The sequence below is a fragment of the Prionailurus bengalensis genome, chromosome C2 (genome assembly GCF_016509475.1).
Source record: "Prionailurus bengalensis isolate Pbe53 chromosome C2, Fcat_Pben_1.1_paternal_pri, whole genome shotgun sequence".
NCBI lineage: Eukaryota > Metazoa > Chordata > Mammalia > Carnivora > Felidae > Prionailurus > Prionailurus bengalensis.
Genome location: NC_057350.1, coordinates 83,730,377 through 83,748,384, shown reverse-complemented (window position 1 = coordinate 83,748,384; position 18,008 = coordinate 83,730,377). Strand labels below are relative to the sequence as shown.

Genomic DNA, 18,008 nt, shown 5'->3' with positions numbered 1-18,008 from the left:
ATTTCAAACTCATCCTGCTAAACATGTGCTTTTCCCCTGGTTTAGGCCTTACTTCCCCTTGCCTGGGGTCCGGAAGGCATACTTACACAGGGGCAAAGCAGGACACTCTGCTGTGACCTCTCTGGCCACAGCCTCTCACCAGGGAGTGGTCACCTGTCATGCACACTATTCAAAACCAGGAACCAAGGTGTGGTCTGAGCTCCTTTAAGCTCAAGGGTTTGGGGGCTCCTGGCGAGTCCCCAGAGAAGAGTCCAGAAGAGGAGGATGGAAGGGGGGTGGCCTTCTGGGGGGGCATTCCTCCTCTGCCTCACTGTCAACCTTCTGCTTCCAGGTAAGATGGGACAAGAACAGGACAAGATGGGAATGCTGTTCTGGGCAAAATCCAGAAATCCTCTCATTCTCCAGAACTAGGAGCATCTAAAATAACTGGGTTAAACATTTCCTTTCTCTGTAATATCTATGTTTTGACTTCCTTGGAAACAGATGAAAAACCCATTTCACTGCTCAGTACACACAACCCCCCTTTCATTTGCCTGCCTAGGCATCTACTAAACTGTTTGTCCTTCCATTTACCACCTCTCCAATCCCACCCCTTTATAGTGTCCAACTTTTCCTTTCTACCAAGATATAGTAACTATGAACAGGGTGATCTGGGTCCTGTTGGCAATAACATAGCTCCTTTCCCATCTCACTCAGGAAGATATTGCAGAGGAGGTGATGTGGAGGAAAAAGGGAAATTTTTTCTTCCTCTGGGTAAGTTTCTCCTTAGTTTGGCGATGTACCTTATGAGTCAGCTGATATGGGGAGGTAATGGATGAGGTACGAGAAAGAACTTGCTGGGCCGCAGTTACAGGAATAACCACAGTCATCTGGGGCTGGGATGTGGGTGAAGGGGGCCAACGGGCTTTTACATTTCATTGTACATCTCCACCAAGCACACGGTACATGATCAATGAAGTAGTCTCAAAATGGTGATAACGAAAATGGCTTCCACAAATCTTTGAGGAAGTCACTGAATTTGAGAAGGACACAGAGCACAGCACATAGTAGGTAGTTGATAAATTCACATTAGTGCAACATTAAGTTCCCACATATTTTACATCATACTTACGATGTACTCATGATTTACTTCTTTCTAAACTTTTCCTTCCAGGACATGGGGAAATGTAAAAGTGGGAAGAGGAAATTAAGAAACAAAATTTTAGGGAAATTTTGTTCAGTGACTATAAGAATGAATCATAACAGAGCTAGAAAGAAAAATGTATGGTCAGACAAAAGCCAAAACTTCAGGGTTGGGACTACAGAAGAAATAGGACTCCCCCCGAGAGGCTGTTTGCATATGAATTTGAATAGGCTTTATATGGGAGCAAAGCACAGGAAGAAAGGGCTGAGCCCAGGTTCAGCTTACCACATCAACTTCCACCATTTGCCTACCAGACCAGCCCATCCTCTCCAGCCTGGCAGGAAGGAGTTGGCCTTCAGAAGTCTTGGCCCAGAAGGAGGGGCTCACGTGCCTCAACCCATGTCCACATTTTCTTTCTCTGCAGAGAGGTTCTCAGGCCTCAACCCTGGTACTCCTCTCGCTTAGGAAACATGAAAGCCCTATTCCCACCTCACGGGGCCTCTGCTCTCTACAGGAAGGTCAAACACTTTCACCATCAATTGCTCAGGCTTTGACCGACATGGGGTGGACCCTGCTGTCTTCCAGACTATATTTAACCAGAAGGACTTCCGTCCAGTCATCAACTACAGCATCCCCACTCAGGTCAACATCTCCTTCACTTTGTCTGCCATCCTGGATGTGGTGAGTTCTACATTCTTTCCAAAGGCTGCCAGTAGGGAACAAGGAGTCTTCACCCTGATAACCCAACCTTGCACTGGTCTAGTGGCGAGCAATCAGTCCTCAAATGCCCTACAGGTTAGATGTCCATCCTATGGGCTGGAGAGACACGAAGGAGAACACTACCGTGATGTTTCTAAAGGGAACATTTGTCCTGAGTTCTGCCCCTGTAGGCAGATAAAAAAAACATATTTCCAGTGGGCCCCATGCTGGTTTTTTCCCCTACGTTTGCCATACAACCTACATTGTATGGACCTACCTTTCTTTTGAGACCAGTGACTGAAAGCTGACACACAGGACCACATAGGAAACAAAGGCAAGAAATAGACTGGGACCTGATCTCAAGGCATTAATCATCCTAAATGGGGACTTTTTTTTTGTCAGGATGCACAACTTCAGCTGCTGACATCATTTCTGTGGTTAAAGATGGTATGTAGGTCCAGTTTTGTTCTCTTTTGTTTCTCTTTCCTTTTTTTTCTGGTCTTGTTTGCAAAAAGCACATTTGTTGACATTGGCAGTGCCGGAGCGAATAGACAAATCCAACCAAAATAGGGCCCATACTGATGACAAATAGCTTTTTGAGCTGCCAAAGAACTTTGAAAGACATCAATGGAAAATATAGGAAGAAGGGGGGGTGGTGCAGTTGGGAACCCCTAACTCAGCTCCAGGGCCCAAAGGTATCCAGCACCCAGCTTAAGATTTCTCTTGAATGTGGGGGGGGGGGGGGGGGGGAGGGGGCGGGGGGGGGCGGTGCGCTTGGGTGGTTCAGTCGGTTAAGCATCTGCCTTAGGCTCAAGTCATGATCTCACGGTTTGGTTCATGAGCTCGAGCCCCACTCCAGGCTCCACCCTCTCTCTCCCTCTGTCTCTGCACCTAGTGGGATTCTCTCTCTCCACCCCCCCTCCGCCCCTCGCTCTCTCACGCTCTCTCTCAAAAATAAATTAAAAAAAAAAAGATTTCCCTTGAGTGGGAAGTGTAAGGCCAATAAGATTTTGTTAGCTAGAGAAGGGGGAACTTATCACCAGGAAGAGAAGAGGAATCAGAGTTTAAAAGGAATGAAGTTTTTTTAAAAAGCGACATGCATAACAATGTGCAAAGTATGAGTTTATCTGTGTAAATAAAAATGAATGCTGGAATATGTATTAATTTATTTTCTGGAAAGATACCAAGAAGCTGTTAAAAAGGAGATTGAGATGGGGATATGAACTGAGTTGGAGTGAATTGAGAAAGGAGAAGCTTGTTTTTTATATTATACTTTCTAGAATGGTTAAAGTTTTATCCTATGCCTGTAGTACATACATTTAGGAAAAAATACATACATATGAATATATATATAAGGGAACAGAAGGGTAGATGCTGACATAAACTAGCTCCAGGTGTCAGCCATAACCAACCTTCTGTGCTCTGTGCTCTAGATCTGGACTAACCCATTCATCAGCTGGGATCCAGAAAAATGTGGTGCTATCAGTAAACTCACTGTGACAACTGAGAACCTGTGGCTCCCAGACATCTTCATCGTGGAATCGTGGGTACCAGGACTAAGGAATACTGGAGTGGAGATCCTTTTGCAAGGAGCAGGCCAGGGCGGTGTAGGGCAAACCCATTCAGTTGGGGCCACCAAAACTTATTTCAGAGAGGAGCACAATCACGGCTCACCAACTTCTCCCACAGAAATGAAAAAGTGGTGGGCAGGAAAGATGGCGGAGTGGCCACAATGAGCAACATTGGGAAGCCCCACCTTAAGAGAGACACTTAAGCTGGGGGGCTTGGGTGGCTCAATCTGTTAAGCATTCCACTCTTGATTTCAGCTCAGGTAATGATCCCAGGGTCATGGGATCGAGCCCTACATTGGGCTCCATGCTGAGCATGGAACCTACTTTAAAAAAAGAGAGAAACTTAAGCTGATGTGAAACCCAGAGCATCTGCCTCTCTCCCCTTCTGCCACTTAGCATGGATGTGGATCAGACCCCAGAAGGCCTCTCTGCATATGTGACTAATGACGGTCACATTGTGTATAACAAACCAATGCGGGTGACCAGCATCTGTAGCCTGGACATCTTCTACTTCCCCTTTGACCAGCAGAACTGCACACTCACCTTTAGCTCTTTCCTCTACACAGGTGAGTTGCAGTGGGGGTTCTGGGATGGGGTAAAATGAGATCAACCAATGGGACAACAAAACAGTACACATAGGCAAGTTTATTCTTTCTAATGCCTAAAAAGGAGAGTGTGGGGGTGGTGGGGTGGGGGAGTTGAACTTAGGAGGAGATAAGACTTCTGAGAAAGCCCAAAATTGAAAAGAGGCAACTGAGGAGCAAGGAAGCTGTGTTATGGGGCAACCAGAAAGAGGTCGCTAAAGCAGTTTGCTAGTTCATCTCTCTGAGCCCTGCACAGAGCAGGTGCTAAACAGAGTGTTGAATGAATGTTTGTCTCCCCTGCAGTGGAAAACATGTTGCTGGGCATGGAAAAGGAGGTGTGGGAGATAGCGGACACATCACGTGACATCGTCCGCACACAAGGGGAATGGGAGCTCCTGGGCATCAACAAGGCCACCCCAAAGATGTCTGTGGGCTCCAGTCTTTTTGACCAGATCATGTTCTATGTAAGCCCAGAGACTGTGAGATGTGTCTGTCCCCCTTACCTCCCTCCTCAGACCTTCCTAAGTCACAGAGCTTCTCACTTCTTGTCCTGTGACCAGAAAACCGCTGGGTGCCACAACCCTTAGTCCTTCCTCTCTCCCAAGTCCCCAAAATCAACCCCCCTTTCTGAGCCTGCTAGCACTGGCACAGGTTTTCTTTTGTGAAAGCTGCTTCTTCATCCAGCCCCAGAAAGAGCCCCTGTTGGGTTGAGAACATCAAGGAAGGAAGGGGCTGGAATCATCCCTATTTCCCCTCAGTCCTAGCTTCACCTGGTTCTCTGCTCTCTCCTCCCCCCCCCCCCCCCCCCCCCCCCCCCCCCCCCCCCGCCCAGGTGGCCATCAGGCGCAGGCCCAGCCTCTACGTCATAAACCTTCTGGTACCCAGCAGCTTTCTGATTTCCATTGATGCCCTCAGCTTCTACCTGCCAGCAGAAAGCGAGAATCGTGCCCCATTCAAGATAACACTTTTGCTGGGCTACAACGTCTTCCTGCTCATGATGAATAAACTACTTCCTGCTAGTGGCACCCCGCTCATCAGTATGCCCACCTCCTCACTATTGGAAAGTAGGGGACAGGGAAAGGAGGCAGGGTAGACAGGTGCACTGGCTCGACCTGCCAAGGCAGCTAAGGCAGAAAGGAAAAAGCAGTCATCTCAGAAAGGGCTTTCTGTGTGAGACACAGAAAAGGGGGGATTGGTGGTTCTTCTGGGTCTCAATCACACATGTTCCTTACCCCTATCCCAGGTGTCTACTTTGCCTTGTGTCTGTCTCTGATGGTGGTCAGCCTGCTGGAGACCATCTTCATCACCTACCTGCTGCACATGGCCACCACCCAGCCCCCACCCATGCCTCCGTGGCTCTACTCTCTGCTCTTCCTTTGCACCAGCCCAGGGAAGTGCTGCCCTGTTGCACTCTGGAATGAGAATACAGGTCCAGGCCTCATGTCCACTCACCTGCCTGGTAAGGAAAGTCTGCACTGCCCCTATTCTCTACACTGGGTGTAGAGTCCCCAGTCTCCCACTTCCCCAAACCTGTCTCCTTCCCACTTCATAGCTGAGTCTCTGTCTTCTCCACAGGACTGAAGGAGCCAGGACAGTTGGTAGGGAAGGAGCTGGGATCCAGAGAGGCAGAGCTGATTGGGGGCTCAGGATTGACAAGCACCCAGCTAGCTGACCTGTGGGTGCAGTTCAGCCACATGATGGACACCTTCCTCTTCCGCCTCTATCTGATCTTCTTGGCCTCCTCCATTATCACGGTCATCGTTCTATGGAACACCTAGGAGCTGAATTCTAATGGTGCAAGAGCGACCCAGTGTTCAAGTTCTCTCAGCGTCAACTGACCATCCCAGACCCCATTCCTCTGCTCCAATTTGCATACACAGTCCCAAATATGCCAGAATCCCTGCTCCGGGGCTTAAATAGAACCTCTGCAGACTCTCAGAAATAGGACCATATTTCTAAAACATAATGAATTCAGAATATACATGTTTATGTTAGAAATATAATTTTCACTGGAAAAGGAATACTTTATAACTCATCGACTGGTATAGAGGAAAGGGGTTAAAACTCTTTTTAAATATAGGCTAACATAGTTACTTATTCTTTTAATAAATATTTATTGAGCACCTACCATGTGCTAGGTACTGTTTTGAGTGCTGAGGATACAGCAGTGAGCCAAACTGACAAAAATCTCTGCGCTCACAGAGCTTACATTGAGGGTAGGTGGAGACTGACAATAAAGGAGATAAATATGCGAAACATGGAGTATGTGCTAAGTGCCAAGGGGGAAAATCAAATTAGGGAAGGAAGAATGGGAAATGGGGGAGGAGATTGAAAGTTTAGGTGGGTGGCCAGGGGAGGCTTCATGATAACTTCCTGCCTGGCTGGCTCCTATGCTGTTATTCCACAAAAGAACCAGGTGGGGCACAGGTGGTGCTATAAACAAATGTCCCTTGACAAATGGAGACTTGAGGATAACTCAAACAGAGCTCTGTCCTCCAAGGGCTTATGGCCCAGCTGGAGAAATAAAATGTATATGTGAAATAATTTCAATTAAATATAGAATGTGTTTTGAAAGTTTTGGTGAGTGCTATTAAAAAGAAAGTGCTGTAGGGGAGCCTGGGTGGCTCAGCCAGTTAAGCATCTGACTCTTGGTATCAACTCAAAAGTCATAACCTTGCAGTTCATGAGATCAAGCCCCACATTGGGCTCTGAGCTGACAGTGCAGAGTCTGCTTGGGATTCTCTCTCTCTCCCTCTCTCTGCCCCTCCCCTGCTTGCACACATGCTCTCTTTCTCTCTCAAAATAAATAAATAAATGAGATAAAGATTAAAAAAAAGAAATAAACAAACTGCTGCACAGTTCAGAGGAGAAAAGATTCTTCTAGCTGGAGCAATGGTTCTCGATCCTGTCTGCGCATTGGAATCATCTGAAGAGACTTTTAAATAATCCTAGCCCCCAGGGCTTATCCCAGACCAATGAAATCAGAACCTTTGGTGTGGACCCTGGATTTGGTATACTTGGAAGCTGCCCGTGAGATTCTAATGTGCAGCCAGCGTTGAAACCGCTGAGCTAGTGGAGGAGGCAGTGTTGACTTGGACTCTGAAGGATGACTAATATATGAACAGATGGAGGACTTGCTGGGTCTAATTACAATGCACCTCTGGAGTTACATTTGGGCAGAATCAAAGCAGGTTGGGCCTCAGGGGCCCAGGTGTTTGTGCAGCAGTAGTTGAACGGTGGGATCCAGGCAGAATCACGACACACTCATTCTCATGGTACTCAGAAGGCTCAAGTGTCCAGAACAAACTCATAAAATCATCTACCAGAAATAGCCCCACATTAGAATGCAAAATAGTTCAGGCATTTCAGAAAACAATTCAGCAGCTCCTCCAAGTATTGAATATAGAATTACCCTATAACTCAGCAATTCCACTCCTAGATACATGCCCAAGAGAAATGAAAACATATGTCCACACAAAAACTTGTATACAATGTTCATAGCGACATTATTCAAAATGGTTAAAACAACCCAAATGTCTATTAACCAACGAATAGATAAGTAAATTTCGTATATCCACACAATGGAATACTATTGTTATTTGGTTATAAAAAGGAATGAAACATTCAGACATGCTACAACATGGATAAACCTTGAAAACATTATGCTAAGTAAGAGAAAAGTCAGTCACAAAAGACCACATATTATATAATCCCACTTAAGTGAAATGTCCAGAATATGCTAATCTATAGAGACAGGAAGTAGATTAGTGGTTGCCTAGGACTTGGTGGAGAAAGGGGCAGGTGAACAAAGAATGACACTAATGGGTACAGTATTTCTTTGGGGGATGATAAAAATGTCCTAAGAGTAGACTGGTGATGACTGCCTAACTCCATAAATATACCAAAAAACCATTGAACTGTACACTTTAAATAGGTGAATTTGATGGTATGTAAATTATATCTCAATAAAATTGCTAAATAATAACAAAAAATAAATAATCCCACCACAAAATTTTCTGTGCCCATCACTTCTCTCCTGCTTACTCTCTCATTCCCCTGCTCCCTGCTGTCATCTCCCTGACTCTCTGACTCCATATATTCAGTTTTCATCAATGTCTGTCCCTGATCCTCCTCCACCATCATATGACTCACCAGGGGCCCACGGACTACAGCTCCCCACTCACCTGTCAGCTTTGCATGCTTCCTTGAGTTGGAAATCACCCACAACTTCAAGTCAGACACAGTTTCCACCATCTCTAACGATATGAAACATTTACCAGTCAGATAAACTCAGAGATCCTTGATAGGAGATGGGAAATGAGACATTACACCTAAGATAAATAGTTCCCAGAACCTCAGACTATTACCCATGGAGGATTCTTGCAATGAAGAATATAGCAGCCCTGCTTCATTTTCTGCAATTAAAGATGAAAACACAAGGCTGGGTAGTTGATAACCCCTGTTGGTCACCTGGCAGGTGGAGCTCCTGTACATGGGGCATGCTATCAGGCTCAAATGAGAGCTTGTACCTCTATGGACCATCTAGTCATCTGGTCCCCAGAAGAGTAACATGGAATGAATGAAGTGAGTAAAGCATTCATTCATTCATTCATTCATTTATTCAATCTTTACTAAGTGCTTATTTATGTAATAGATACTTTATCTAAGTTCTTGGGATAAACAAGTAAAACGGACAAGAGGAGGCTAATCTTCTAAAGTAACAAACTGATGATTTCATATACTGATAATTGCTCTGAAGAAAATAAAGAGTGTAACAGGACAGAGAGTGACACACAGATTAACAGGATGTTCCAGGAAGGCCTCTCTGAGAAAGTGACATCTGTGTTAGCTGAGAAATAGATGATCATATAATGATGAGATGTGTCCTGGGATTCATACTGATCTAGTCCTAAGGGGTGGTTGGGATGAAACATGATAGGCACGGCATTTATAGAAGTAAATCTGGGTAGCCAGGATCTTTGGGTGAGCAAGGTGAGAAATTGGAAAGAGTCCCATATTGATTATTTTGATGCTATTGTATAATGTTTAGGAATTGTAAGGGTAAACATTTACAATCCACCCAAAGGGTTTAGAACAGAATTTTTCAAATGGTTTTGATCACAGAAACTATTTCACTCACCCATGCATACTGCCTTCCTCAAAAAAAGGGGGGTGATAATATAGAATTTAAAAAGAACAAAATTAAAAGCTGCATTAAAGTTATTGCTAGAATTACTTACTATATATGTACTATGAGTTTACCCATTTAATTATAAAACAATGCCCTGTAAACTTTAAAATAGGTTTTACAACATTTGTCTTGATATTATATTACAAGTTATTTAACAAACTACTAGTCTCTGAAAGAAGATCACCAATGCAATGTCAGATTTGTATATGTCCATAGATACCTGAAACACAAAGTGAAATGATTTAATGCAAATGCATCACAACACCCTGAAAGGGGTAATGGAACAAACCAAGTGATGTTGAATAGACGAGGAAACAAAGCTAGAAGTTTATTAAAGAGCATGAATAGCAACTCAACCACCTCAGATCAATGCTGCTGATGTACTGATAACAAAAAGCCCTGCATCTTGAAAGAACTCCAACAATCCGCATGTTTGCCTTCAGGAGGGAACTTTGCCATCCTGCAGCGTGCAGGATCTCAGTAGAATGGCAAATCTCAATCTTGAAGATATCGAGCAATGTGAGATTTTTAGATTACAAATGCCTAATTTTTCTCAATCCTGAATTAGCAGATCCTTGGAGAAGGGCAAAGCTGAAAGGAAGACGCAAAGAAAAGAATTGGCGTCTGCCGGCCCTTCCGGAGGTCTATACCGCCCTCTAGTGGGGACCCTACCCAGACCTTGTCTGAGATCGTTGGTAACCTTAGGTATGCAAAAGAGCATAACATGCAGAGCGTACCTACATTATCCATATTTTCCCGACTAAAATTTGGACAAACGTGTAAGATGACTTAATGAATTGCCTTTATTAAAAAAGTTACATGAAAATAAATATGAAATCTGCAAAAAAACAAAACAAAGCAAAAATAACAAAGAATGCATATCAACACGCACCTGTGGTTTTCATCATTGACCTACTGTTGAAGTTGACAAGTAGATGAACTATTATTCCACCTGCCTTTGTTGAGCAAGCACTCTGCTTGTTTGAATATTAATGAGTCTGAAGTAAAATAGAGACATAGTGGCTTGTACAGTTTTCATGGAAGGGGGGGTGATAATATAGAATTATCTATAATTTCCCTTATGTTCATCTGTTTTGCATCTTAAATTCCACATATGAGTAAAGATACATATTTGTCTTTGTCTAATTTTGCTTTGCATAATACACTCTAGTTCCATCCACGTTGTTGGCAAATGGCAAGATTTCATTCTTTTTGATTGCCAAGTAATACTCCATTGTGTATATATACCACATCTTCTTTATCCATTCATCCATCGATGGACATTTGGGCTCTTTCCATACTTTGGCTATTGTTGATAGGGCTGCTATAAACATTGGGGTGCGTGTGCCCCTTCAAAACAACACACCTGCATCCTTTGGCTAAATACCTAGTAGTACAATCGCTGGGTCATTGGATAGTTCTATTTTAAATTTTTTGAGGAACCTTCAGATTGTTTTCCAGAATGGCTGCACCAGTTTGCATTCCCACCAGCAGTGCAAAAGTGTTCCTCTTTCTCTGCATCCTCGCCAACATCAGTTGTTGCCTGAGTTGTTAATGTTAGCCATTCTGACGGGCATAAGGTGGTATCTCATTGTGGTTTTGATTTGTATTTCCCTGATGATGAGTGATGTTGAGCATTTTTTCATGTGTCTGTTAGCCATCTCTATGTCTTCTTTGGAAAAGTGTCTATTCATGTCTTTTAAGCACCCTACTCTTGATTTCAGTTCAGGTCATGATCTCACGGTTCGTAAGATCAAATCCTGTGTCGGTCTCTGCACTGACAGCGCAAAGCCTGCTTGGGATTCTCTCCCTCTCCCTTTCTCTCTATCCCTCCCCTCCTCACACTCAGTCTCTCTCTGTCTCTCTCTCAAAATACATTAAAAAAAACATTTTTTAAAAGTCTTTAAAAAATGATAGCCATCACTTACTGAGTACTTTCTATATGCCAAGTCTATCACATCCATCATCTTGTTTTATCCTCACAACACTTCTATGAGGTAGGTGTTAACATTATTCCCAGTTTTCAGATAAGGACCCCAAGGTAGAAGGAAGTTAGGATCCTTCCCCAGGGTCACACAGCAAGTAAATGATAGAACCATTTTGAACCCAATTATGTATAACTCTTAATCCTCTGTTTTAACACATGTAGGTCATTGCCAAGGAATGCAGAAATAATAATTCTTGAATATGAAAAACTAAGCATTAGACTCTGAATCCAGAATGATCTGTACGAAAGGATTTATCCCACTTCACTCTATTTGATAACTCTTAGCCTCTGGGTGTCAGTCTTCACTGTAGCCACCATTGGCCTTTGGGCTTTCCACAGCTGTTACGATTCCCTGGCCTCTTACTGGGACCCTTAGAAACTGGCTTGTTCACACACACACACACACACACACACACACACACACACAAATGAATGCATGCATAACTGGTGATATCTGAATAAGCTATATGGATTATACCATTTAAAGACAATTTTCAGGAAAAGGCAAAATCATGACTCTCGTATAAAAGGGAATACATATTGAAGAATGGATTCAACTCATATGAGAGAAGCAGACAGGTGTTATAACTGGTTCAAAGGAAAAGTCAAGAAGCACAAATTTATACGGAGTAAAGATACTGAATTGCAAATAGAGGTAATTTTTCCACAGGAGGAGGAGGGAAGTCCACTGGAACTCTATAGGACAAGACAGAGTTTGCATATTGGTAATGTTGAATTTTACTTTACCTGAGCCCTGTGTTCCCAGAAAACAACAATGGCTAAGAAATTTTCCCAATTCTTTGCTTTCTGAAATCCCTTCACCCTTTTTTGTTTCAGAAAAGAACCACCTTTCCCCAAATGACTCACTCACTGTCCATTCTCTCATGACTCCTGTAGGATTCACAGGTGCCTCCCTTATTTACCTGTGACAAGACCAAACAAAGACTTTTCCCCTTTCGCCTGAATTCACTGGCAAGGCAAGACACAGATCTTCTAACTCCCGGCTCTTTGTCATATGAATGATTAACTGAGATTAGAGCTGTTTATCTCCAAAAACTAGCTAGACACAAAGGTAAACATTTCCTATTTAACTGACTGAGACTTCCCCTGATTGGGAAACAAGCCCAGCTGTAATTCATTCCACCTTTAACCTGCTTACTTTTCCCTATAAAAAGTCTAGGGCAAAACCACCCTGCTTACATACGCTGATCTACGGATATAGGTGATCTCCCTACTGCAACAGCCTAAGTAAAATCCGTCTTCTTAATTGTTTGGTTTTTGTCATTGACAATATTCACCAGTTACCTGCAATTTAAAGAGTTGACATATAGCACAGAGATAATGAAAGGATTGTTATACGAAAGCTGGGAACCATTACTATAGACAAGGCACAATTTCTCATTGAATTACACATTTTTTTTCTATAATTTCCACCCTTTTGATCAAAAATAATCTCAAAGGAAGATTATTTTTTATCACAAATAAGGCTGGTCTCTAACTTCACTAGTTATACAGGTGCAACAAGAGTGATAATTTGCCACTTAGGCCTTCTTAAACTTGCTTTGTTGAACGTTTTCCCCCAAAACCTCAAATTTGACTTTTAAAAGCCTCTTGATGGGTGCCTGGGTGGCTCAGCTGGTTAAGCATCTGACTCTTGATCTCAACTCAGGTCTTGATCTCAGCTTAGGTCTTGATCTCAGGGTCATGAGTTCAAGCCCCACGGTGGGTTGTGTTGGGTGTGAAATAAGTAAATAAATAAATAAACCAAAACATAAAATAAAATAATAAAATAAAAGCCTCTTGAATCTAGGTACACCAAGAACTCAACACCAGATTTCAGCTACAGTACCCACTGGGTAAATTTGTCTCTTCTTAAATCTCCCCAAATATCCTAAGATTCCTGGGTCTGGCAAGAAAGTGACCTTACCCACCCAGAAGCTGGGAACCTTGTAAGCTAAGTACCAACCAACTTTCCTGGAAGGGTTTGTAAGCATTGGCTCCATAAAGTTAACCTAGCTCCTTAGATGTGTCTGGTCATATTTGATTAAAGGAGTGTTATTCCCAAATATAACACTCCAGGCGAGGCCTTGGGTGCATAAGCAGTGTTTCCAATTATGTCCTGGTAAAAAGGAGGACAGATTCTTACTGAATCTATGCCAATAACTATATTGTTATGAAAATGTGATAATTATATTGTCATGAAATTAAGATTATTTAATAAGAGTTTACAAATTCTAGAGGGCTCAGGGAAGGAGAAAAAGCTATCATTCACAAATGTTTCATTTTGGTGTACAAAGCAGAGTCTAAAAAAAAGCAGAGTTATAATTATTAAATTGCTATGAGTTATAGATAGCTTAAGAGTTTAGAGTTTAAGACAGTTTAAGATAAGTTTAGATAACTTAAATATCCACAAAATAGAACATTACAAAAATATCAACAATAGTTTAAACAAAAACAGTAATCATCCCTCAACAATTCATCAGTCCTATGTAACTAATTCTTGCTTCAGTGGATCTTGGGCTAGTGGTGTCATGAACTCATTGGCTTCTCTAGAGTTCTAGAAATCCTGACTGAGTCCACTAGTATGGTTTCAAAATTGTTTAAGCAATGCCATCAGAAACCTGTACTCCAAAGTATATGGAATAGTCCTTTTCCATAGAATTCTGAAACATTCCTTTGTTGAATATAAAGTACACTGGCCTGTAGTTGATTGAAAAACTTTCAGGGAAGCATCAAAGAAAAAAAAATATCTGTATATGACAGAACATTTAAATGGTTTTAGTTAGCTTACTAGTTTATTATTGATAATTTTCAAAACTGGAAGAGCTTATAAGAATTCATTATAAGAATTATGCAAAATGATAAGGAAATTTGTTTTTTTCTACGGTATGCAAAACAATATAATAAAGTCAATAAAAAAAACCTTAGAAAAAACAATTATAAACATGATTAACTCTATTTTCAAAGAAGACAGTGAACATTCCATCTAATTTATAAAAATGGATGAACATGCTTTTAACAAAGAAAAAATAGTGAGACCTACCATATAATAATCCTAACTTTATATATCATGCATAGACCAAGCTTATTGTAAGAATATACCAAGAACATATCAAGGATGTCAAGTAAAGAGATTCAGTAAGTCTTCAGTAAGTCCTAAACATCTGTATATTAATTAAACTATCAGTGATCGGTGATCCCCAGTTGAAGCCCAGAAGATGCTAGATTCAAATTTAAGAAGTAAAAATGTGATGTCAATATTAAAAAGAAATAGTAACTGAAATTATGACCAAAGGCTCCAGCCACATGACCAAGAGATCTGCTGCCCTCTCCTGGAGGCCAATACCCCATGACTCAGTTCTGGCTCAAAGGAAAACGGACACATGCAAAACTACTAGACTTCCTTTTGTTTTTTTCTTCCTTTCTTCCTCTTAAAAAATGATCCTAAATCCACATAAAATTTCTAAAAATACTACAAAGAGTGCCCGTGTACCCTTCACCAGGATTCCTCAATCATGGATATTTCCAAACCATTGAGAAACAGTTGCAGAACTGATGACTCCTTAACCCTGAATATTTCAGTGCATATTTCCTAAAAACTAGGACACTCTCCCATACAACCACAGTATAACCATCATAATCAGAAAATTAACATCAATCCAAGATTATCATCTAATCTATAAGCCCTATTTGAATTTTGCCTCTTGTTCCAATAATGTCTTATAAGGTACAGTATTCAGCCCAGAAATAAACACTGCATTTAGCTTCAGTCTCCTTCAGTCTCCCTCAATCTAGAACAGTTTCTCAGTCTCTTTGTCTTTCATGATCTTGACATTTGTGAAAAGTACTGCCAGTTATTTTCTAGATTGCTCCTCAATTGTATTTGTCTAACATTTACTTACAATTTATGCATTTTTTGCAGGAATACCCCAGAAGTGATGCTGGGTTCTTCTCAGTGCATCAAGGGAAATACACAATGTCAATTTGTCCCTTTAGTGATGATATTAACTGTTAACTAGTAGTTAAACAAATCAGTTGACTAGTAGTTAATTAAATTAGTAGTTAATTAGTAACTAAAGATAATTATCAAGTATGGTATGTTTACTAATAAGTAATTCATAAGAGTTTTTCAGAAAGATGTTTTTAGACTATGTAGTTATCCCATTCCTCACCATAGTGATTCTTGTACGAATTACTTACTCAAGGATCTTTACCAAATCGTTATTTTCTATTTCCATCATTTCTTCTACATTTATTCACTGGCACTCTAATGTAAAGTAGAGCTTTATCTTTTATTTTACTCATTTATATCAGTACATATTCATGGGGGTGCCTGGGTGGCTCAGTCTGTTGAGCATCCAACTCCGTTTTGGCTTAGGTCATGATCTCATGGTCATGGGATCTAGTCCTGCCACCAGCTCCGTGCTGGGTATGGAGCCTGCTTGGGATTCTCTCTCTCCTGCTTCCTCTGCTCCTCCTCCCCCAAAATAAAAATACATAAAAACTTTAAAAATACATACTCATGGATCATGTTATTCAAAAAATTAAATCCACTATTATTGATATTTATTTTGATGCTCAATTGCTTGAACTTACTCTAGACCAACAAAGAAGAAAGCAGTAGTTGACAATATGGCAGTGACAGGAATGTAGGGGAAATGTCCACTTCATTTGTCAATACCCTTCTGCCAAAGACCACCAGAAACATACATGTAGTTAAACAAGTTGGCCTTACTGCTCATTGCGACAAGGGAGAACACAAACCATAGATAACCATGGGGTATTTCAGTACAAGAGTATTAGAAGAACCTGTTCTAGGATTTGGTCTTCCCTTTGGGTGATTTAGGGAGAGCATAAAGAAGGAAGGATTTGGGGGCGCCTGGGTGGCTCAGTCGGTTGAGCAGCTGACTTCGGCTCAGGTCATGATCTCGCGGTCCATGGGTTCGAGCCCCGGGTTGGGCTCTGTGCTGACAGCTCAGAGCCTGGAGCCTGCTTCGGATTCTGCGTCTCCCTCTCTCTCTGACCCTCCCCCGTTCATGCTCTGTCTCTCTCTGTCTCAAAAATAAATAAACATTAAAATTTTTTTTAAAAAAAGAAGGAAGGATTTGTTCAAAATTGAATGCTGTCAGAAATCAGGGGTATGATTGCATAAAAAGTAATAATCATTCATTTAGCAAGAGGGGAAATATTTGGTATTTTGTGGTTTTACATAGTTATTTTTGTATGTGAATAGACAAAATTATGAAGTAACCTTGTTTTGTCTCATTCTGTCACGGTCTCAGGATAATCATGTCTGAGGTTGGTATTCTGTAAGATTGTTTACAAATGAACAAATGGCCTGTGAGTGTCAGATCACTTCTGGACATCAGAGGCTGCTTCTTATTTCTTTCTCACAATGTGAAGAGTGGGGAGTGGGTGATTGTGCAGTGTCACACTCCAGCATTTTATTGGATTACCACAGTTCTTAATACAGCTTTCTACAGCCATATGCATCACTAACTTTATATCTTCTCTAAGTGGCAAAAATGAACATGTTTATATTGCCTCTTTATAGCATATAAAATAAGAAGAGAGGATGAAATGGATGAAGGGGGTCAAAAGGCAAAAACTTCCAGTTATAAAATAAATAAATCATGGGGATGTAATGTACAGCATGGTCACTACAGTTAGTAGTGAGTTCCTAAGAGAGTAGATCTTAAAAGTTCCCAAGAGAGTAGATCTTAAAAGTTCCCATCACAAGAAAAAAATTTGTAACTATATTTGGTAACGTGTTTTGTTTTATTTTATTATTTTTTTAAAGTTTATTTAAAACTCACTCAGCTGACTGAGTCACCCAGGCACCCCTGTATGGTGACATGTTAACTAGACTTATGGTGGTGATGATTTTTGCAATATATCAAATATCAAATCATTTTGTTGTGCACCTGTAACTAATATAATATGTCAATTATATCTCAATAAAAGCGAAACAAATATATGGCTTACCTTAACAAATCAGGGGAGGAACTTACAAAGGGGTTTCAAGAGCCTAACCAGTAGCAGTACTGCCCAAACAGAGAAAGTATAGCTTTGTGATGAAGATCACATTCTTTGGAGCCAGACTACCCGGGTTCACCTTGCACCTCTGGGCTTCCTACTGGCTATGTGACCGTGGGCAAGTTTCTTAGCAACCCTGAGCCTCTGTTTCCTGGAAGAGGAAACAGTTGGAAGACTAACTAAACAGTGGAAGACTAACAGTTGCAGTTTCATAAGGCTGTTTTGTGGATTAAATTAAATAATTCTCATAAATGTTATGGAACCATGCACTCAATAAATGTTAGATATTATTACAAAACAAAAATGAAGAAGCAAAAATATGTAAACTCAAAATTATGTTTAGTAATCAGTGCTTGAGTTTAGAAATGATCTAAACATCCAATAAATATCCACTATCTCAATTTAGTGTCAGTCCAAAGCTTTAGGTTACCTAACTACCTTACAAATCCTCTTCAAGCTGACATACTACAAAACACAGTTACTATTGAAATACAATTTTCAATAAACAAAATAATATAATAATTACTGTCAGAATAATGAATCAATTTGGTTAAACACAAATCTATACTTTTCATAACCTTAAAAATTAAGTAGAAGTAATGCAACCTATTTGATGAGTAAATCTGCATGCATTTAGGAAGAACTTATCTAAATAGAATAAAAACATAAACTTATACTATACTTAAGATTGATAAATCAAAGGAAACATTGCTATTTTTATTTTTTTTTAAGTTTATTTATTTTGAGAGAGAAAGAGATAGAGAGTGAGCAGGGGAGGGGCAGAGTAAGAGGAGAGAGAGAATCCCAAGCGGGTTCC

The 18,008-nt window shown here is 41.0% G+C and overlaps 1 protein-coding gene across 1 annotated transcript; it reads left to right on the top strand.

The window, feature by feature from the left end:
• Positions 1 to 776: 776 nt before the first annotated feature.
• LOC122490994 (5-hydroxytryptamine receptor 3C-like) lies at positions 777 to 6,052 on the top strand. The gene is made up of 8 exons (XM_043593298.1): positions 777 to 807; positions 1,638 to 1,804; positions 3,256 to 3,365; positions 3,790 to 3,959; positions 4,281 to 4,456; positions 4,810 to 5,066; positions 5,159 to 5,445; positions 5,553 to 6,052. Exons 1-8 carry the CDS (start codon positions 777 to 779, stop codon positions 5,753 to 5,755), a joined length of 1,401 nt encoding a protein of 466 aa, XP_043449233.1. The 3' UTR covers positions 5,756 to 6,052.
• Positions 6,053 to 18,008: the final 11,956 nt, after the last annotated feature.

Excerpts from the sequence above, each read along its gene's own strand:
- LOC122490994 (XM_043593298.1), top strand. The coding sequence starts at position 777 with ATGTACCTTATGAGTCAGCTGATATGGGGAG. Across the intron at positions 5,067-5,158 it reads GGACAGGGAAAGGAGGCAGG|AAAAGGGGGGATTGGTGGTT; the intron begins GTAGACAGGTGC and ends TGTGAGACACAG. Across the intron at positions 5,446-5,552 it reads TCACCTGCCTGGTAAGGAAA|GACTGAAGGAGCCAGGACAG; the intron begins GTCTGCACTGCC and ends TCTTCTCCACAG.